The 21,644-nt window shown below is 39.7% G+C and overlaps 4 protein-coding genes across 4 annotated transcripts in view; 2 read left to right on the top strand and 2 right to left on the bottom strand.

The window, feature by feature from the left end:
• The window catches only part of LOC113019255 (receptor-type tyrosine-protein phosphatase H-like), a 423,637-nt gene that overhangs the window by 372,417 nt on the left and 29,576 nt on the right, over nt 1-21,644 (bottom strand).
• On the top strand, nt 2,648-5,276 carry LOC113019289 (serine protease 27-like). Its single transcript, XM_026162896.1, has 6 exons — nt 2,648-2,978; nt 3,188-3,300; nt 3,402-3,481; nt 3,926-4,197; nt 4,433-4,593; nt 4,802-5,276. The coding sequence occupies exons 1-6, from the start codon at nt 2,933-2,935 to the stop codon at nt 5,057-5,059; spliced, it is 930 nt and encodes a 309-aa protein (XP_026018681.1). The 5' UTR covers nt 2,648-2,932; the 3' UTR covers nt 5,060-5,276.
• mapk7 (mitogen-activated protein kinase 7) lies at nt 7,402-16,396 on the bottom strand. Its single transcript, XM_026162841.1, has 7 exons — nt 16,282-16,396; nt 13,937-14,214; nt 13,656-13,821; nt 11,507-13,047; nt 10,320-11,422; nt 9,982-10,112; nt 7,402-7,784 (listed from the first exon to the last, which is right to left on the bottom strand). Exons 2-7 carry the CDS (start codon nt 14,208-14,210, stop codon nt 7,637-7,639), a joined length of 3,363 nt encoding a protein of 1,120 aa, XP_026018626.1. The 5' UTR covers nt 14,211-14,214; nt 16,282-16,396; the 3' UTR covers nt 7,402-7,636.
• Nucleotides 17,151-18,996, top strand: vkorc1 (vitamin K epoxide reductase complex, subunit 1). Its single transcript, XM_026162909.1, has 3 exons — nt 17,151-17,445; nt 18,168-18,277; nt 18,531-18,996. The coding sequence occupies exons 1-3, from the start codon at nt 17,264-17,266 to the stop codon at nt 18,740-18,742; spliced, it is 504 nt and encodes a 167-aa protein (XP_026018694.1). The 5' UTR covers nt 17,151-17,263; the 3' UTR covers nt 18,743-18,996.

Raw genomic sequence — 21,644 nt, forward strand, 5'->3', positions numbered from 1 at the left:
GATATGGACTATGATCCTTTTAATCTATAAACACATAATATAAGCATGAGGGCAATATAGGTGCAGCTGAATCACACAGGGGCTTTTTAGAATGTGTGCAGTATTGTCAGTTTTATAAAATTAGTCAATAAAATATTTTATGGTTAACTTTGCTAACAGTCGCATGGAGTGTTTATAGGCATAACAATACTGGGTTCAAATGAAAGGCTTATTAATTACTACGCGCAATGTTAATGCAGAGGCAGATTAGACCACTGCCCAACACAACTTTTATACCACTGCTGCCCTAAATTAATAGTACTGGGGCCCGTTCTTCGTACGTGGCTTATTACATCCAACATCAAATGACACATCCAAGACCAAATCATCGCGCTAACCGTGAGCTCGCTAATCCGGTTCTCCGAACACACCTGCTGTTGACGATTAGTACAGCTGGATGAAGTAATGTGAGATCACTGGGTGTCGTAAAAGGGGCTACGCATCGATAGTGGAAACATTGATCGGCAACCCTCTGATTGGTCGGCGAAAATGTCGAAGGAGCGCGCTCGGTATTTTTCGGCAGCAGAGCAAGAACTCTTGAGTGAGGGATTTCAGGAGTTTCAGAGTTTAATCAGAACGCAAGGGAACACTGCAAAGGCTGCAAAAGCAAGGAGAGAGGGCTGGCAGAAAGTTGCTGACAAATTAAACTCGTAAGTAATTTAATAATAACAATAATAATGGAGTGGATTTATATAGCGCTTTTCAAGGCACCCAAAGCGCATGACAATGCCACTATTCAGTCACTCTCACATTCACACACTGGTGGAGGCAGCTACGGTTGTAGCCACAGCTGCCCTGGGGCAGACTGACAGAAGCCAGGCTGCCATATTGCGCCATCGGCCCCTCTGGCCAACACCAGTAGGCGGTAGGGTAGATTTATCATATCACACTATATTATCCAATATTATATTACATTATATTATATTATAATATGTTATATTATATCCCCTTTAACATTAGAGCCACAACAGGACCCACTAGAACATGGGAACAAGTAAAAGTGAAATATAAGAATATTCTACAGAATGGTAATATTTATCACTTATATTGCTTTTCGTCTCTTGGAAAGAGACCCTGGAATAATCTGTTTGTTTATAACAGCAACCAAGAAAAGGGCAGAGCAAAAAAAGACATGTGGTGGTCCTGCACCCCCTCGTCAACAAGTTGGTTAAGTAGGCCTAAATAATACCCTCACGGGAAAATCGATATCTCTCTATGAGCACACTGTCGCGCTGAGCTAAAGGATCCTGTCTGTCCCGCAATATACGCTGAATTCTGAAAACTCTCCTTATCAATCTTGCACCTTCCGCAATGGGCTGCTCGCGTATACGGACAGGACATGGCTGCGACAGGCTTCCCAAATCCACCTTCGCTTTTATAGCCGTGGTCTCTCATCTTGATTACACGAAGTAATTTACAATTACTACTCTGAAATATGACTTACATCTGTAATAATCACATACATGTAATAGAATGTTAATAGTACATTTCCCTTTTTTAGGAAATGACCTGTATGTATCTGTGTGACATCAATAAAAGGATCAAGTGCTGCATTATCTTCAGTTACATTGATATTATTTATTTATGGTGAAACAGTGGTGGAATATCGCTGTTGCTTTCGTATAAATGAAGCGGACATACCTGCGTGCCCGCGATCTAATCCTGTTTACATAAAGTAAACCTGCTCCCGAGCAGGTTTACGCTTACGGCTCTGTTGCTATGACAGCAAGTCCCGGATGAGCTTCGGGGAACCGAACGATCCAGGATCACGCGAAATCGTCAACAATCTAATCCAGCTAACTTACTTAGCGAGGTACGAAGCACAGGCCCCTGGTCATTACCAAAATATTTTTTCTATTTTTTTCTAATGGAAAAAGAGCACCAGTGTCGACAGGCTCTTTAAATAAAATTATATTTTTAGTGCTAAACTATGATTATTGTTTTTAGCCATGAATTTTCAAATTTACAAATTTGAATGAGTAGCCTATAGACAGATGCCTAATAAATAACAATATAATTTATAGTTTTAAACTAGATTTTGACAGATTTCTTCAATATTTGTGTTTTTATGTTTTATTGAGAGGTGGTCTAATAACGTTTTAGAATGTGCCTCAATGGTGATGTTCGGAGTTCTTGAAAAGTTTTGAGGTATTAATATGAAACTGTAAATTTATATGAATAAAAAGAATATTATATTATAACGTTATAATGAGATTAAACCGGTTATTTTCACTAAACAGTACACAATCAACTCATACTAATGCAGCTGGATATATAGCAAGAACATTAAAGCACAGCTCACATGACATTAACTCAAATAAAACAGTTACCAAGTAGTGGAGTAGTCTTGCTCCTCTTTACCAGTAAATACAGAAGTGAAACAAAAGTGCATTCAAATCAAAAACAGGCTTTCATCAACAGGCAAAATGTAAACAACTAAAATTTCTTGGTATGCAAAGAACACCTTTAATAAGCGGAAGAAAAAAAAAAAAACCTGATACCTGTAACTAAATAAGGGGAGGACAATCTGATTGGTTGGGTTTTCCATTCGGTAAACGTTATTGGTTCCGGCGGATTCGGGGGGGGGGGAGCAAGACTTTCGGTTGGCTGTAGGTGAGCACACAGGTAGACAGACGATTAGGCGCAAAGCGAATACTCGGAATCTCAACGATACTGGTAAAACCCGAAACCTATGATTGTTTTTTTTGACGCCGTTAAGCAGGGAGGGCGACTTAGACGATTAGAAATGTAATTTTTTTTAAAGACTTAACTGCACAGCTGGAGACTTTGATTAATGATAGAGGACGCTGGGACATATTTACAGTGTTTTATAATTGAGAGATAACCGCCTCGGTAGTAGTTGAACTACATTTGTGATAGAAAACATCGAATCATGTTAGTGATACCGAGATTTTCTGCTGTTTTCTGGTTCGTAACAGGTGAGTAGGTTCCCGTTAGCTTCCCTCGCCATTTTTTTTTTCTTCCCCACCTGAAAAATATCTGCTGTCTGTTCTTGGCTGAGGAAGTCTTTCATTTTCTTTCTTTCTTCTTCTTATTTTTTTTTTAAGTAACATTAATTTAAAAAATAATAATAAGTAAAAAAAAAAAGTCCAGCTACCGTGGTGTACCTATACTTTCCCTCCTCTAGGTATTTTGGCTTCTAACGCCCAAGAATGTGGACGACCACCATTAATGCAGGACAGGATTGTGGGCGGGCTGGATTCGTTACTAGGCGAGTGGCCGTGGCAGGTGGATGTACAGGTGAAGCCTTGGGAACTTAGATTTTTTAGTAGATTTTCATGTATTAAATTGTAAAGTGTAGATTTGAATTACTCTACTCACTAAATCCTCATTGGTTACAGAAACACCCTGATGGTCATATCTGTGGAGGCTCTCTGATCACGGAAAACTGGGTTCTATCTGCAGCACATTGTTTCCCAGAGTAAGAACACTTTCCTCTTAGAAATGGGCCTGTTTCTGTTTTTTCTTCTTCTTCTTCTTCTTCTTCTTCTTCTTTTTGGAAGTCTTTCTTGTGTCCTCTCATTTGTTGAAAAAGAATGACATTAACTCATTCACTGCCAGCCATTGGCAGTGAATGAGTTAAACCCATTGACTCATTCACTGCAATTGACGTCTATAGACGTCAATGGCAGTGAATGAGTTAAAAACAGATTATGCTTGATTTGTTGTTGTTGTTGTTTTTCACCCACATGTAGCATTCTTGCATACAAAAACCATCTTATAGACAAAAATTGTGAAACCTAAACCCAGAACTGCTACTTTTTAAAGTTTCTGTTTTCACCAGTCCTCATTTCAAGGAACACCTGCTTGTAAAGTAAATGTTTAGCCTTTAATTCATTGTCTCTTTGTCTTTTTTTCCCCCCAGTCCATCTGATGTTAGTTCTTACACTCTCTATGTTGGTCGCTACCAGCAGAATAGCTTCAATCCATACGAGTCCTCACATAAAGTGAAACAGATCGTGGTGCCATATGGTTATACTGACCCTTACAATGGAAAGGATGTGGCGCTGGTGGAACTGGCCAGCCCTGTTACTTGGTCAGATTATGTCAGTCCTGTATGCTTACCCACCTCTGACACCCTGTTCCCAAGTGGCATGATGTGCACTGTCACTGGCTGGGGGAACATCAGGGATAATAGTAAGGCTTTCTAAATTCATGACTTTATTCATTGCATGCATACATATGACTTATGGACAGCATTTTTATCACCAGATACCTATTATTTTAGAAATGTATAACATTTCATCCCTATGGCCTTAGTGCATCGTGCATACACTTGCTCATTTTTGTGATCGAGGCTTTATATTTATACTGGACACAAACACTCGCCATCCTTTTTGTTCTTCATCCTCTGTCCTCGTATTCCCCTCAGTCCCTCTGCCAGGAGTCGGGACTCTGCAGAAAGTGCAGGTGCCAATCATCTCCCAGAGTTCATGTCAGGAGATGTACCAAACAGACCCGAAGGAGCAGGTGGACATCTTGTATGACATGATCTGTGCAGGATACCAGGAGGGCGGCAAGGACTCCTGCCAGGTACTGTTGGATCAGCTGTTTGTGCTGTGTTTACATTAACAAAACAACAAGTGGCATTAAAAATATTTTGGATTACCCCCTTTTTCTTTTTTTTCCTGTAGTCAGCTAATCTCTGATTTGAGCAATCTTCTGTTTAAGCACTACTGAATTAATCTTTTGGATCCCCCCCCCCCCCCCCCCCTCTCTCTCTCTCTCTCTCTCTTCTCAGGGTGATTCAGGAGGACCTCTTGTTTGTCAGATGGTAAACGGGTCCTGGGTTCAGGCTGGGGTGGTGAGTTTTGGAACTGGCTGTGCTAACGCAAACAGGCCAGGTGTGTATACCAAGCTGACCAGCTACTCAGATTTCATTAGAAGCACAATACCAGAGATTCAACTCTATGGCCATGCTAATCAAAACAAGTGTGCAGGGGCTCTTGTTGTGTTGTTCAGCTGTGTGATCGCTCTAGTGATGGTACTTCAGAAATAAGACTCTGAAAGATGTAAAGCAATCGGAATTCGCAAAACTGATTGTAACGAGTATAGGTGGTTCAGATTATTCACAATCACAATATTTTACTTTGTATCTGACATGCAAATGATGACAAACTGATTTCTTCTATATGCTGAGGTTGTATTTTAAATCAAGTGAGTAAACATTATCTTTTGTACTTGAAATAAATTGTGGATTTGATACCTGAAGCCAACTTGGTGCTCTCTTCATCTTTGTGTTTGCATCAGTTTATACAGTCACTGGCTAAGGTTGGGCGACATGTAAAAATATTCCAACTGACAATCGTCAGTCCAATAACCAACGACTGATGTGGTATATGTCCATACTTTTTGATGGGTGGAGCAATGTAATCATGGACTGATATGCGCATTTAGAACACAGAATTACGGATGAACTACTTGCCAAATTGCAGACTGGAGGAGAAGGCACAGATAGAAATGGACTGTTACCTCAGCGAGGACGTTGTAGATGGAGAAAACGATCTACTGACTTGGTAGAAAATGCATGAAAAACATTTCATCCATTGATGTCACACATGGCATGGAAATATCTGTGTATACCAGCCACAAGTACACCTTCAGAACGTGTCTTCAGCACCGCTGGTAATATTGTAAACCATCTGTGCACACTGCTAAAACCTGATAAGGTAAACATGATGGTTTTCCTGTCAAAGAATTTCTAAGTTTTGTTTGAAGGGAATGTTTGAGCTTCTTTTCTTGTTTGTTTCAGTGTTAATATAGCTACTTTTTGGATTATTTATTTGAAATTTGCCAGATCGCACAAAGGACTTAACAACAGAGATTTTCTTTTTATGTTCGCTGGAAGAAACATTTTGATTTTTAACTTTTTAATTTTGTATTTGTTGTTTGGTCGAATGTGTAAGACAGATAAACACTGGAACAGTCTGTAAACACAGTTGTAGTGCAAAAAAGAAGGTAGTTTCGCTTTGTTTCCCTCCCCACCTTTGTTTTGTTTTTTATATTTAAATGGTTTTTTTTTTCTGAACATAGACTACTGCCGTTCTTTCTTTCTGTTATGAGTCTGAGTAAATGAATCGCTGCTGCATTTGGGCGCACTCTGAGGAGGGTGCATTTGCTCGCAGCTAAAAGAGGGTGTTGTTAAAACAGCGCTATTATTTATTTATTTTTATTTTTTCTGTTGACTGCTTCTATTAGCTTCAACCAACATTATTAACAAACTTACTCATGGGCAAATAAATAAATAAATTGGTCTTGTAAAAACAATCGACGATAGTCGATATATTTGTCCAATCGCCCAACCTCATCACTGGCCAGTTTATTAGTTACAAGTTACAAGGTTGGACCTCATCTTTCCATCAGCACTGCCTTCATTTTTCAGGTCACAGATTCAACAAGGTCTTGGAAACATTCTTCAGTTTGGTCCATGTTGACAGAATGGCATCACAGTTGCTTCAGATTTGTCGGCTTCACAGCAATGAGAAACTTCTGTTCCAGCACAATGGTGCTCTTTTGGATTATGATCTGATGACTGTTGAGGCAATTTGAGTACAGTGAACTCATGGTCAACAAACCAGTAGGATTTGAGCTTTGTGACTTGGCAGATTGTTCTGCTGGAAGCAACCACCAGAAGATGGTATGTTGTGGTCATGAAGGGAACAACAGCAACCAGCAGTTCAGTACTAAAGTGCACCAAGTGTGTTAATTTGGGGTTAAAGCAACTCCGCGTTGATTGAACTAATTGTTATCAGCCTTTCTGAAACCGAATATTCCGAGTTGGACAGTTCGGGGTTACTCAACCCTGAGTATTGTTTTTTACTCTGAGTTTTCTAAACCGGCTTCCTGAAATAGGGCCCTGTTGCTTTTCTGTTCACTCGAAGCAATCAGGCCATTCTCCTTTGCCATTGTCTACCCTTAGAACTGCTGCTCACTGGATTTTCTCTTCTGCCGACCATTTTCTCTAAACTGAAGAAAAATCCCAGTAGAACAGTAGTTTTTGACGGCCATGCCACATTCAAAGTCACCTAAATCCCCTTTCTTCCCGAGTCTGGTTCTCGGTTTAAACTTCTGCAGGTTGTCTTTATCACGCATACATGCCTAAATGCATTTGAGTTGCTGCCATGCAATTTGCTGATTAAATATCTACATGAACAAGTGGTTTAACATAACAATGTGCCCGGTGATGCGTGTATGGATTAAATCTTCAATTGTGTTCTTTCCAAAGTTCTTTAACACCTCAAGGGCCCCATATCGAATTCCAATACACAACTGTTCTTTGGTAAGTACTTTAAACTTGATCAAGAAAAAAAATTGTTGGCACGTTAATTAGATTATTTTTGTAAAGGATATTAAAATAATTTTCAAATGGCCTTGTCAATATTTATAGTAGATCACACAGAGCTGAGATGGAGGTGATGATACAGTTTTCTTTATTATTAAGAAAGCACAGCATGCCATAATGGTAAAAAAAAATTACTTTGTGGTAGTGCCTGTTTGAAAAGCTAGCTTTTAAATTAATTTAATGGGTTTTCATTGTTAAAAAAACAAACAAACACACAAATCGAGGTGTGGTGCGTCAGGCGTCAGGAGGGATGGTATCAGAGAGAATCATGGGAGAGCCGAGCTGTAACTCCTGCTGCAAAGATTCCAGGTCAGCTGGAGTCATGCGGTGGACCTCGCTCCAGTCAGATAACAATGAAGCCGAGAGGGGGGCTGAGTCGTAACTGAACACAAAAAGGAAAATGCAAAATGCAGGAAAAATATGAAAACTGATATGAAACTGAATAAGATAAGGCCACATAGCCTTTGCATGCAGCTCTTTCAGCAGTATTTTAATAAAAAAACAAGTGTGACAAAGTTGTTTTTCAGCACTTGGTCAAAGTTCCTTTAAAATATGCAGCTCTTACTCTTTTAAGTAATCATTTACCCTGGTGCTTATTGTAAAAGTGACACTAAACACACATTAGCTAGATCATTAACTAAAACTAAACAACTCAAAAACCAAACCAAGGAAGCTGACACATTTGATTACATTATACTTTCAAAATGGTGGCTAGTTAGGTTGTTTGTACGCAAGACTCATCCAACTTCACTCTGCTCCTTTAGCTGTTTACAAGTAGCTTTATAGAGGATTGTTATGACCCTTATTAAGATATAGTTGATTAGCTGACATACTTACACTACTAGTAACTAGAGATGGCACGATACCACTTTTTTATGTCCGATACCGATATCATAAATTTGGATATCTGCCGATACCGATATGAATCCGATATAGTGTTTTTTTTAATCAACAAAACTGTTTTTTAAATATCTTGCTGCATTTTGTATAAGTTCATACTCAAGTTTAAAACAACAACTACACTAAAGCTATTCTGTTATACCTGTATGCAAAAAAAAAATTTTCATAGTTCAGCAACACTGATCAATCTAATAAACTTAAACTTACTCCATCCTCCCTATTCTGGTATTTTAAAGAGTACTTAGCATAAATATTAAGCAACCTAACTAATAGGGTTCCAACTCCCAGCAACAACAAAAATAAATAAATAAAAAATAAGGAACCACCCCTCACACTCCACCTCATGATGCTTAATCGACGTAATCAACCTTAATTTGATGCAGTGTGAAAAAAAAAATGCACAGAAATCAATTCTTTTTCAAGAAATATTAAATAGATTCAACATCTTTCTTCAACAAAATTGCAGACTACACAGATGGTACCTTCCCAAAGGAAAAAGTACTATAGCTTACTAGGGTATATTAGACTTAATAGTTACTATATACAGTAATTGACTTCTATTCATTTTACATCAAATTAAAACTTTGGGTGTCAGATAATTATTTATTAAAAGCTAGACATTTTAAATGAGAATAAGAAAGAAAAGTATGTCTTTGTGCCCCCTTTTCCCTGTTAATGCCCTATCGGCCCCCCTGGCTAAACTTTGCTAGATCCGCCCCTGCACAGCTACTAACCGTCAGCTACGTAGAAAAAGATCCTCGAGTAGAAAGTAATATTAAATAAATTCTAACAACAGCTTATCAAGCTTAAACCTGCTGCTGGTGTTCAGCCGCTGGTTTCCTCTTTCTGCTGCAAAGTGGGCCAAAAGCAAACAAGAGAGACGGACTCGCGACAGAAAAGCCGACCAGCTGATCATTAAGCAGTTTCATGATTGAAGTAGCAGCAAGAAGAGGCAGTCGCTCCATATATCGTTTGTTAAGCTTAACGCAAGAATGCTTTACAAACATTCAGAGATGGACTTACACACTTGCTTTACTTCTCTCGGGATAACTTTGTCGGAGATGAAATGCCGGGTTGCTAGCGAAGCTCCAAATGCTATCCAGACCACCGACAGGTCCTGCATGCCACAGCCGCTCTATCACGTGATGCATACTGCTCCGACGTGCTAACGTTCTGAGGTGAGTTACAGCGTGTTGCAAGTTTTGTGAGGTGCTTTCGTGATATTTAATGGATCGGATTACATTTTTTATTTTTTTCCGATATCCGATCCAGTAATTTAGGTCAGTATCGGACCGATACCGATCCGTAATATCGGATCGGTCCATCTCTACTAGTAACCATAAACTATTCAGGTCAGTGTGTACTTATGCCACAAATCCAGTGGAAAAATAGGGTCATGTTCTTAAATATGACCTGACTTCTTTTTTTGAGACCAGAGAAGTCGACCCTGCAGGCTACTAGAAAGAATGCATGTCTGAGGGACTTACTATTAAATATCTTCACTTTTCAGAACCGGATGTCAGTTCTTTATATTCAGTTCATTGGGTTTCCTTTAGTCTCCTTTCTGAGACTATTTAATAATTTAAATAGTACAACAAAGCAGATGCACATAATGTTTTCATATGAATGAGCAGGAAGTGTTTATTTTTTCTTTCTATAAGAGCTGCGTCAGACCTCACCTTTCTCTGTCACTGTGTTGCAAGTCTGTAAGAGACTGGTTGAGAAGGTCATCCAGGTCAAAGCCCAAGCCGTAGCCAGCCCCGCTGCCCTTAGGGGTGACTGAGAATGCAGGGGGTAAAAGATCCTCTACCTGACACCAGAAAAGAAGAAAAGATTGGCTCAACTGAACTTTGGACCCTTTAAATCACTTTAAGACAAGCAGGAAACTGTGACGTTTAACCCTGGTATTTGTCTAAAGAAGACAACATTTTTAAGGGGAAAAAAACATCGGTGTAACTTCTTTGTAGCAAAATGCACTCTGTGCGGGGAAAAGCTACAGTAAAATAAAAATGCACACCTGGGACTTTGAGAGCTGCAGTGTCACCATATGAATGTCAGGGGCAATGGAAGGTCCTTGCTGTCCAGTATCTGTGAACCCCAAGCTGGACTTTGGCTGAGAGGGGACTCCTAAAGACCCACAGAGAGGATTTGTGGTCTGTGGTGCAGTTTTCTCTCCTACAGAGGGACAGATCTTCTCCATTTGTCCAGCACTTGCAGTCAGCGAGTTGTGGTGGGAGTTGTGATTATTCTGCCCCCTGATATCCACATTCCTGTTTGTATCTCTGGTGCTCAGTGGCGGAGCTTTCGACAAAAAACCCTCCAGGGCAAGCAGCTGTGACTGAGGTTGAGGGTCGAGCTGGGTTTGATTCTGAGGCTGGAGCTGTGGCTGGAGAAAGCTCGACGGCAGCGGCTGTGATGTCCTGTCTGGCTGCGCCCTCGTCTCTAATTGCTGCCCATTCCAATTCCCCAAACAGTTGAATCCACTCTGCCCATTGCTCTCACTGTGAGGTTTGAGTGTGTCGTTTTTAACAAAGCCACTAGTGACAGTCATTATATCTATGCCTCCACTTACAGCGACAACTATATCTGCTGGAGGCTTCGTCTGGCTCATGGAGAAAACTAACGATGGTTGCCGGGTGCTGGGAGCCTGAAACAAGCCCGGCTGGTTAGGTTTAACTTGAGACATTAACTGTTCATGAGACTGAACCTTCCTCGCTTCCTTATCTGTTTTGTTGTTCAGTGCTCCTTGAATGTTGTCACCCATAACTACACCTCTCTGTACATTGCAGTCCTTATTCTTTGCACCGTCGTTATTAGAAGGCTGAGATTTCTCATTGCGACTGTCCATCATCTTTGTCCAGCGCTGCAGAAGACTTTTATCGTTGTCAGTCAGCAGAACCCCGCCCAGCGAATCCCCTTGTTTTCCCTCTCTTTTTTCTTTTTCTCTCATTTTCCTCTCCCTCTCTCTCGCGCGCTCCTGCCTCTTCCTTCTTTTCTCCTCTCTTTCTCGTTGACGCTCCTGGGCTGTGACAGGCCGACGCGACTCCGGAACAGAAGACAGGGAGGACGGCGCAACTCCTCCTGCGCCTGTGTCGGTGCCCAGAGCCGAGGTGCTTCCATCTGCAAAGAAAATATTACATTCAGATGAAGGCGGTCTAAAATTTTAAGCGATTAAAAGCAGATTATGGGAAAGAACCAACTTACCACCCCTGGCTCTATTTCTGAGAGCTGATTTCAATAACGCTGCTTTAAGTGCAGCTTTAGTGTCTTCTGAAATAGCACCTTCTTTTCTGGTTCCCTCTACTGCACATGAAGCAGGTCTGGCGTTCTTGGACAGGGACTGTGAAAGGGATTGAGAAAGTGACTGGGCCTGTGCTGCAGAGAGAGAGAGGGAAGGCACAGTGGTGGGGAGTGTTGTCACTGCCTGTGCTGGCTTTGTAGGAATGGAGTTTGCAGGCTGGGCCATGCTCTGGCTCTGGGTGTTTTGAGCTAGAGGACCCTGACTGCTTGCTAGCTGCCCTTGTGTCTCGCTGTCTCTCATCGTCTCTGGTGGAGCGTCCTGACTAGACACCGGTGTTGTTAAATCTATAGTCTCTGGCTGACCGTTCTCCGAGTTGGCACTTGGCATGTCCACGTCAACCGGGCCACTTTCACTTTTAGAGAGGAGAGGTAAATTGTGATTCACATGGGGTGGGGCGACTTCTAAAGCGGATGCAGGCTTACTGAAGGTCGTCATGTGATTTGTAAATGCGTGGCTCCCTTCTGCTGGTGTGTGGTCTTGTTGCCGCTGAGATTTCACCTCTCTCATTTGCTGTGCTGCTTGTGGGTGCTGCGCCAAGGGAACCACTGATGATTCGTTCAGGTTGACAGTTGCAGGCTGAGCACTGCAGTGGTTACTGCTTTGTGCTGCAGCTCCACCTTTCACCCTCACCAAAGGCCTGAACTGCAGCCTCTGACGAGAGCTTTGTTTGTTTCTGTGAAAGTCCTGGATCTCCATCAGAATTGCCTCTTTAATTTGTTCCTTGTTCAACTGAAGCTTGTCAAACTCAAAGTCAAAAGCTGGCACACAAATTGGCTCGTCATCTGGGTCATGGTATTTAGCCAGGTAAGGATGCTCCAGAGCTTCTGTCACGCTTATTCGCTGGCGAGGGTCAAAGCGCAGCATGGCCGCCAGCAGGTCTAATGCTTCTGGTTCAGCTTGTGGATATAGTTTGGCCAAAGGTATGGGCGATCGTGATGGAAGACTCTGAACATATGCGCGGACCCTGTCAGCCCTACTAGCACCAATTAGACCCTCGGGAGGAGTGCCTAACACATTCAAAATAAGCTGGAGCTGGTGTACATAGTGCTTTCCAGGAAACAGCTGCTTACGGCCCAACATCTCAGCAAAGATGCAGCCCACAGACCACAAGTCAATGGCCAAGCTATAGTGATTCAGAGACAGCAGGAGTTCAGGAGCACGGTACCATCGAGTCGCCACATATTCAGTCATGAAGGAATGAGACTCCTCAGGGTGTGAACTGAGACCCCTTGCCATGCCGAAGTCACCGATTTTTAGTTCACAGTTTTCGTTCACCAGCAAGTTGGAAGGTTTGAGGTCACGGTGGATGACGTTGGCAGAGTGCACATACTTAAGGCCACGAAGGAGCTGGTACAGAAAGTAGCGTGTGTGCTCTGGTGTCAGCGTCTGGGCAGAATGGATAATCTGGTGCAGGTCACTCTCCATGAGGTCCAACACCACATACCTGCACACACAGGAAAAGCAAAAGTAAGGTGAACAACATGCGCACTTGGCAATATATATTTAAATACTTTTTATTTATAAACTGTTGCCCAGGGCAGACAGGGGACCAGTGGCACGTCATTCTTACCCAATGAAATAGACTTCAAAATAAATTTACTAAAACTTATTACTGTTCTAAACAAGAGTCATTAAGATCTTGTGTGCACAAAGATGTCAGGTCAACAATTTTGATTTACACATAACTGGCTTTGTTTTTCACATTTTATAAACCGTTTTAGTTTTATTTAAATGTACAAAAAACATTGTGCATGTTTTTTTTTTATTTTATTTGTTTGTTTCTAGATCAGGTGGCCCTTTTGTAGGGGGCAGGGGCAGGACAGTAAGCATGCCCTTGTACAGTAAAGGGGTTGCATGTCATGCATTCCTCAGCTCTGATTAAAATCTCTTTGAAAAAACTGCCAAAATTCCTCCCTGCAGGAAGAAGCCTGGACATAACAGAACAACATCCAATTTGATGACTATGTTTCCAGCTCTTGCATTTATTAATAATCTACAGATCTATCTGTGGACGTGTTATTAGCCAAAGTTAGAAAAAAGAAAAGTACATACACAGACTTGAAGGCAGAATGAGGGAGGTTTGGCTGCAGGATGTCTTTGATGGCGATAATGTTGTCATGTTTAAAGTGTTTAAGAATCTTCAGTTCTCTCAGTGTGCGTTTGGCATTTGTCACCACTTCAAAAGCGTTGGAGATTTTCTTTATTGCCACCTGCTGGCCTGCAAAGTGTAAATGCAGAACAGAATTAAGGGAGAGCCACATTTGATCATTTATTCGGCATTGTACTAAAGACAGAATTAATTATATATATATTTTAAACTAAATTAGCCCTACCATTGTCCCTCCTCCTGGCAGAGGAAACAACACCATAGGCCCCGGTGCCAATGGTTTCTATGATGTCATACTCCTCTCCGACATCAAACTTCACATCTAGAGAATGTGCTTTAAGCAAAGCCAGGTTTTTAGCTGCCGTGCTGGTGTCTGCGTTGCTGCCCGGTACCTCAACTCCCCGTGGGTTCTGGTTTTCTCTGGTTTTGTCTGTGGCCATTCTTTCAGGTGACGCCACAAGTTGACCATTTTTACTCTCTCCGCCCTCCTTAAGTGACATTTTTCTGTAAAGAATGAAAAACAGAAAAGTTTAAAAAGTAATTTGTTTATTTTTTTTTAATTTTCAAACAAACAAATGGAGTATAACACATAGTACATCAAAAACAAAATATCCAGATATACCCCACTTTAAACTTTTTACATTTTGGGAACAAAAAAAACAAAACAAAAAAAAAAACGCATAGGGAGAGAAGGCAACAATGTCATACATAGAACTCAACAGGAAATAGAACACAGCACTCAAGTCTCTAAACAGATGAGATTTCAACAAAGTCCGGTTGAAGAGGCTTAATAAAATTGACCCACTCACATCATAACTTGGCAAAAACATTCTTCTTAAGACATATTGAGAATGTAATTATTTCCATTGCATAAATCTCATTCACAATGTCCCTCCAATCTGACATAGTGGGGGGCGCGGGAAGGAGCCGGCATCTTGTAACTGCTTTTTTGGCAGCTGTCACAAGAATCATAAAAAGATATTTATTTCTCATGTCCTGCAGATGATCAAGATTAGTTAGGAATATAGTAGAGAATTGTAAAGGTATATTATTTGCCTTAAATATGGTGATTAAGGCTTTGTGGAACTCGTGCCAAAAGGGCTTAATCTTCGAGCAATCCCAGAATATGTGCCAGTGCCCTGCCTCCTGTGCCCCACACTTTCTCCAACAACCGAGGGTACCCGTGTGCCAATAAGTCATCTGGTTTGGTGTTATAAAAAAACGCATCAGACATTTCCAACTGAAATCCCGCCACACATTAGAATTCGGACATTCCCATATCGATTTACATGCCATCAGCCATTCCTCTTTTGATATTGAAATGTCACCTTCTTTTTCCCACCTTTCTTTAATATAAATAGTGGAATGGGGCCTCCTGGGCAATAGCCCATTTTATAATTTACCAATCATATCCTTAAGTAAGGTAAGCTTTCCGAAAAATTATTAAAACTGGATCATCTCTGTTTTGGTAAGGATGTTTAGCTGGAGGTAGTTCCTCATCTGGATGTATCTAAAATAGTCTAAATTATTAAGCTCAAACTCCGTCTTCCAATATTCAAAATCCTTAATGGCCCCTGGGCCACGAGTTTGAGACCCCTGGTCTGGACTGCCCTATATTTGTAAACAAAAAAGTTTCTATTCACAGAAAATGTCACTGTTGTAAAAACAGAGCTTTCTATAGTGATATTTAAAGAACAAACTTTTATGCCAGTTTATTTATTTACTTAATTATTTGGGGGGTAGTATGAGTGATCATGGGAGAGTCAACAAGACAAAGCTGTAATATTTATTAAAATAAATGTAAACATACAAAATGTATGTTCTCCTTTACATTTTCGATTAAAGTCTCTGCTAGGCCGATTTTAGCCCCCGGACCTTATGCTTGACCCACATGTGTTATGCTGGAGTCTGTAGCAGCAACACTATGCAGTGTTTCTGTCATCATTAAAATCAGTTTTACTGAAAACTAAAATTAAGCCCATATAAAAGCATTTTCTTTGAACACTTGTGCGCATGGAAGCCATCCCAGGAGTGCCTCTGTTAATGTGGGTACTGAGGAACAATAGAGACAGCACCACCACATGCCAAAGTTTTTCTCAATTGAGATTTAGGAGAAAATCTTAAATAAAAAGAAACTGCTGCTTCTGGTAAATAAAAACACACTTTTAAACGCTGATAAACTGTGTGAGAGTGACCTGGTAGGCTCAAACTAGGTGTGATCAGTAACTCCACACCCGTTAGGCCTGGCAGTGAAAGTGGCCAAAACCAAACCTGTAGCTCTCTACTAACGTCTCCACAATGAAGCTGGAGTCTTCATGCGAGAAGCTGAAGGCCAAACCCAGCAGAGGCTGTCTATAAGAACGCACTAATTTCTGTACTACATAGTTATAAACTAACCGCACGACAAAGACGTAACCATGATCGCCACTAGTCGCAGGGGCGTAGGCTAATAACGTTACCTGAAGCTGGAGCACTCTAGACACAGAAATCGTTAAACCGCATTTCTGTATATTATATAACAAAACGGACAAACGCTGACACGTGTTTTCTGTTAAAGGAATGTGCGCTCACCTTGTGAGTCACCCACAACACCCGCATTGACGTTTTAACCCCGTAGTAGCACGACCATCTTTTGTTTTTGTCTGCCGCTTCCTCATATAGTTCCGCGTAGGGGTTGAGTGCCATGTTGCGGACCAACCACATGCGCTGACATAAAGTAGTTCGTCCAATAGGAACAGAGGACGAGTTGGGAGACGGCACATTACTGGTCAGTCTCCGCTTTATTTATGTAAATATAATTATGTATCTTTGTGATTTTTTTTTTCTGTTTCTGTTCTTTCTGTTTTCCCCACAGTTCAATTGCTTTAGGAGGAGTCAGATTTGTGCAAAGATACCTGTCCGTGCTGGTGCTTTATATTAACTTTATATATAATATATAATAACATATATCCAACTCAGCCCGAAGGCTGCTCAAACAGATGACAAATGGCAAAGCTGGAGAATATACTAACTACTAACCATAGAAAATTATATTACTGAAATCTCCCAAACTGATAGTATAATTCACAGCTTACTAAGCACGTTGTGTTACTTTATTTAAAGAATTAAGCAGTTGTTACCTCTAGTTAAGCTCAATTTTAATGACGCATTTGCGAGTGGATATGTTTAAAAAAATCAGACACTTTTGGTTAAGTAAAAACAAACAAACAAACAAACAAACAAACAAACAAACAAACAAACTCTTTCAGGTATAATAGTTTAGCAGTGGAATATTCCAGTGGCGTGAGATGAACAGCGAGGGTGGTTATTAACATTCCTCAAATCTCAAACAGACTGAAGTCCACAGAAAAATACAGTGCAAACACCCATCTGCCAACATCTGGACTCCACCGTCCAATGAAAAGCAGTCGCAAAACTAGCACAGACCAATCAAAAGCGACAATCTGAGCACGAACACGTCGTCTTGACTAGGACGGTGACGCTTGAAAGGAAACCAGACTGGACCGTGCAGTTTCAAAACATTAGTGCAATAAATTCATCTTTTAGTGTCCTAATGGGTGCCATTCAGGGGTTCCCCAAATGGGAGCGAAAGGTACGCATGTTTTTGTGCCTTTTCGGTTTGGTTTTGTCTGTTTATGCCCTTCACGTCGAGGTATCCAGGGAGAGAAACCCAGATTACAGAGCGCTGTGCGACCTGGGGGAGTCTGTAAGCTGCTCCAGAGTTTTTACCTCAAGGTATGATTTGACTCCTGCTTTTTGTTTTCCCTCATGCCTGCGCTTTTTGTGCAGAATCAGCTTACCTCGATCTGTTTTCAAGTGACCACTGATCCATATCTGATCCTAACCTTGTCTTCCAGCTGATACTTTAGCATATTTTTTCTAGCCTTTCTACCCCCATTGAATTGCCACGTGTTCTTAATTTATCTGAAAAAACTTTAAAGCAAGTAGCTTCCCGTTTCACATTGTGAGCATACAAGGTATATACATTTATTTTGACATTTCTTGTCATTTTTAAGAGAATAAATCTTTATTACACGCTTAATGTTGTACACTCAAGAAATAATTCTTTGCCCTCATAAACATGAAGCAATAATTTTAAGTAAAATTTAGCTGTAATGTATAAAATCGAAGGTTTATTTATTAAAATAAATAATCATTAATTAAAATATGTTGATTATAAACTGTGTATACCATTCAAGTAAATTTCATTTGCTTAAATTTAACATTTAACATTGTACTTATGTAACAAAATTACATAGAACATTTACATGTATTAAGTTACTGAAAGTAAGCATTTTGGCCATAGATACCTTTTGTGTACATTTAAATGGTCATATCACATTTCATATCTCTGTAAGGCTGATTATATTTCATTGGAATAAAGAAAGAAAAAAAATATTGTTCATTTTATTTTGAAGAAATTGCTGCCCTGACTGTTACTTCTTTCTTTCTGGCAGATGGGGACGTGGTTTTGGTTTGGTCCAGTACTTTGTGGCCAAAGATAGTCCTCTAAACCAGCCCAACAGTGTTCTTGGCATCATATTTTACACTCTGCAGATGGGCCTTGGTTAGTCTGTGATTGTCTTCTTTAAATTACAGTGCATTGCTGACAGCTTTTTATTCAGAATATCATTTGCAAGTCAATGTGTTTGTGATCCATGGCAAGCACAAGTATTTCAGGTATTTGAAGATTGCACAATATGTATATGGAGCAATACATTTACTCCACTCTGGACGTGAGACTGTGTGGAATTTCCCAATGATGTACTATGTTTGACTGAGGTCCTGATATCCTCTCTATTTGACTTTTTTATTTACAGGACTGTCTGTGTCTAAAAAAGCAGCAGCTTTTTTGGTCTTCTCCTCCTGGGTCTCTGTGGCCGGTTCACTCTATCTTGCATCTATTCTCGCATTTGTTCTGGGAGACTTCTGCATGGTCTGTGTCTCCACGTATATTGTCAACTTTGCATTGCTCTACACCAACCTGAAACGGAGGAGAGCAGTTCAGGAAATTAAGGAAAAAGCCAGATAGAAAGTGTTGCCTGTGAAATGTAACAAATGTTCCCTTCCTGCCTTCCTGAAACCCCGCTGGATTCATCTCACAGTATTTTGCCAGTGTTTACATGAGTTTACATTCAGTATTTTCACAGAAAAACAACTGGAGATTTAACTCTAATATCAGAATATCTATAAGTTGGTTCTCAATACAGAAACTTTGTTGTGCAGCAGCTACTTTTGTATATTGTTATTAACTTGTAATGATTAAAACACATTTTTGAATTCTGACTGTTGTTGTGATTGAATTCTGGGCTGTTATATGGTCAAATGTGTTAAAAGTGGCTATACAGGTCTCCACATTACATTTACTCAGTCCTACCAGCAGATGGAGATAAATGTCTATTTAAAAGCAGTTCAAACAAACTTTATTGGAACGACTTTTCAAGTTACCCGTCCTCCCCAAGAAAGTCACCGGACCTACAAAAAACAAAAAAAAAGGATGATAAAAAATAAACAAATATATCTAATAAAGTGTGCATCATTAAATATGTACAGTTTTTAACTAATTTATTAGACCACATGTCATAAAAAAGAACAAGCAGTGGCAGCTCATTAGCTCGCCTTCAAAGTAAAAATCTGATTATTAAAATTAAATTTATTTCAACTGTGGTTCAAAAGGACAACGACAAAAACAGTTAATATGGTAAAATGTGTATTGTTATTTCATGGTGCAAACACCTCAATTTCTTACATTTAATGCTTTGTCTATTTCTTACTTACCTGAGAACTGATGAAAATAATAAGTAAGATGACAAGTTTGAACCGTTTGCGCAGGAAAATGTACCGAGCCTTCGAAACAATCTGAAACAATCTCCACAGTGACATCTGCTGGCCAATGTGACTATCGCCACATCTTTTTAATGCTGCTCTGTGAAACAAATGAGGCAGACAAGCCCCGCAATTCCAACAAAACGACTTATTATAACAGACTGTCAGTAATGGTGATGAGCACATCTTTTGGAGAAATCCAAATCCAACCAAGGCAAGAAAAACATTGAGACTGTTAAAGACAGCAGGCAGTAACCGTAATAAACAGTGTGCTTCAACAAAATTATATTGACTATTGACATATTTTACTGAGCTCACCCACCAGTCTCCGTTTTTCTCGCCATGTCTATATGAGAGTAATCGCTGAATAAGATATTTACACATTATTTATATATCTATACAATATCTATCTAATTACACTTTTAATTCCAGTCTTTAAGTGATTAAATGGTGTATATTGGTCTTTAAAATTCACAGCAAAAATAGTAATGAAAGATGTGGTATTGTTTTCTTTTACACATGTGAGTGTAATAAATAGAAGAGGTAGTATCAAAAACATTAATTCAGTAATTACAAATGATTCTGGTTCATAAGAAAATAGAATCCTGGCGCTTCCCATGCATACTGAAAACACATTAATGCTCTCCTTTGCAGATTTCACATTTTTCAAAACCATCCTCTGGATTGGACTCATTTACAGGCCAGCTTTGGCCTGTAGCCAGAAGGGCAGAATGACAGACTTGCACTAAGTTCTCATAATAAATAAATAAATAATAAGAAAGAGAGACTAATTGGCTTGCTGAAGGTGGGCAAGAAGATAATGGAATCAGAGTGATGATAACAGAATTAAATTTAGATAAGTATAGCACATGTAAAGTGTAAACACACTGGAATCCAGGAAGACACGAGAGCACAGACTTCTTGAACTTTCTGTAGCATAATCAATCAAAAGTAAAAGAAAATACAAATCTAAAAAATACAATCACTTTATGCTTCCTGGCTTCACTTTTTAATAACTTCGAGTGTATGAAAATCTGTTCAGTGTGATAACGTTTATAGAATTCAAATCACTGGCCCTCTAAACTGTCATTTGAATCACGTTGGTGTGTCATCCTAGACCGGGTTTCAGTCACATCAAATCAGCTGGTCAAGTCATTCTCTATGACTTAACTAACTTTGACTGTAATCAAAGCTTTCCATAACATGACTGTTGTCATTTTATTTCACCCAAAATTAGTCAGAATTTCCTGAGAAGGTAGCCTGGGATTCATCACCAGCAGACTAACTTGTAAACATGGTGAGATTATATCAAATTTAAGTGATTTCTGTAGATATACACTGACCAACATTACACTAACCTTATTATAAAAATATATCAGTTTATATGTTGTGTTATTTTTAGTAACAAATAAGTAATATTTTCCACTGCTGAAAACTTTTTGTTTTTATGTAGCTTCCAAAAAGATGGCAGTTCATGAATGACTGGACAGCTCAAACGAAATTACGCAATATTTTCTCATGAAAATTTCTCATTTCATTATTTCCTCTTTTTCTTAATCACCACAGTTTTCTTCCTGATACTTTTCCAATTTAACACTAGTGACATATCTTGAACTCTTCACTTCCCTATACTTCTCTTTTGTAACAAATTTTGACCAGAGATAACTAAGTTTGACTTTAGCATGTTTTGTTTTGGCTCAAACAGTGGAGTGGGGTAAAAATATGAAGGTTAATGCTTTGCATTTTACTGCAGGTGAAAGAGTATACACGGCTTGTCCTTGTGGCATGTGCACAATAACTCTCCTATAAACCTCTTTCAGATTTTAATGACTGATTAGTTGCATGAACTACAAAAAGTAACGTTGTCTTCTAATTCTGTTTTCCCGACTACCTTGTTGGAAACAGTACAGGTTACAGTGAAAACAGTTCCAGTGTTGATGTCTTGATGTCACAAATGTGCTTACACATTGAGCTTACACAAGTAAAACAGGAGAAAGAAGATGAAAAAGTAAATTCTTGACACAGTTCTGGTGTGAAGACTCAAAACACACAATCACACAAAAGTGCAAATCGCTCTGATTAACACAAGGTCATTGCCGTGATGTAAA

Source organism: Astatotilapia calliptera, chromosome 3 (genome assembly GCF_900246225.1).
Source record: "Astatotilapia calliptera chromosome 3, fAstCal1.2, whole genome shotgun sequence".
Taxonomy (NCBI): Eukaryota; Metazoa; Chordata; class Actinopteri; order Cichliformes; family Cichlidae; genus Astatotilapia; species Astatotilapia calliptera.

Coding starts and splice junctions, on each gene's coding strand:
- LOC113019289 (XM_026162896.1), top strand. CDS start 2,933: ATGTTAGTGATACCGAGATTTTCTGCTGTTTTCTGGTTCGTAACAG. Junction 2,979..3,187: donor TGTTTTCTGGTTCGTAACAG/GTGAGTAGGTTC, acceptor TCCCTCCTCTAG/GTATTTTGGCTTCTAACGCC. Junction 4,198..4,432: donor GGGGAACATCAGGGATAATA/GTAAGGCTTTCT, acceptor TATTCCCCTCAG/TCCCTCTGCCAGGAGTCGGG.
- mapk7 (XM_026162841.1), bottom strand. CDS start 14,210: ATGTCACTTAAGGAGGGCGGAGAGAGTAAAAATGGTCAACTTGTGGCG. Junction 13,822..13,936: donor TGCCAGGAGGAGGGACAATG/GTAGGGCTAATT, acceptor TACACTTTGCAG/GCCAGCAGGTGGCAATAAAG. Junction 11,423..11,506: donor CAGAAATAGAGCCAGGGGTG/GTAAGTTGGTTC, acceptor TTTTCTTTGCAG/ATGGAAGCACCTCGGCTCTG.
- vkorc1 (XM_026162909.1), top strand. CDS start 17,264: ATGGGTGCCATTCAGGGGTTCCCCAAATGGGAGCGAAAGGTACGCATG. Junction 17,446..18,167: donor TCCAGAGTTTTTACCTCAAG/GTATGATTTGAC, acceptor TCTTTCTGGCAG/ATGGGGACGTGGTTTTGGTT. Junction 18,278..18,530: donor CACTCTGCAGATGGGCCTTG/GTTAGTCTGTGA, acceptor TTTTATTTACAG/GACTGTCTGTGTCTAAAAAA.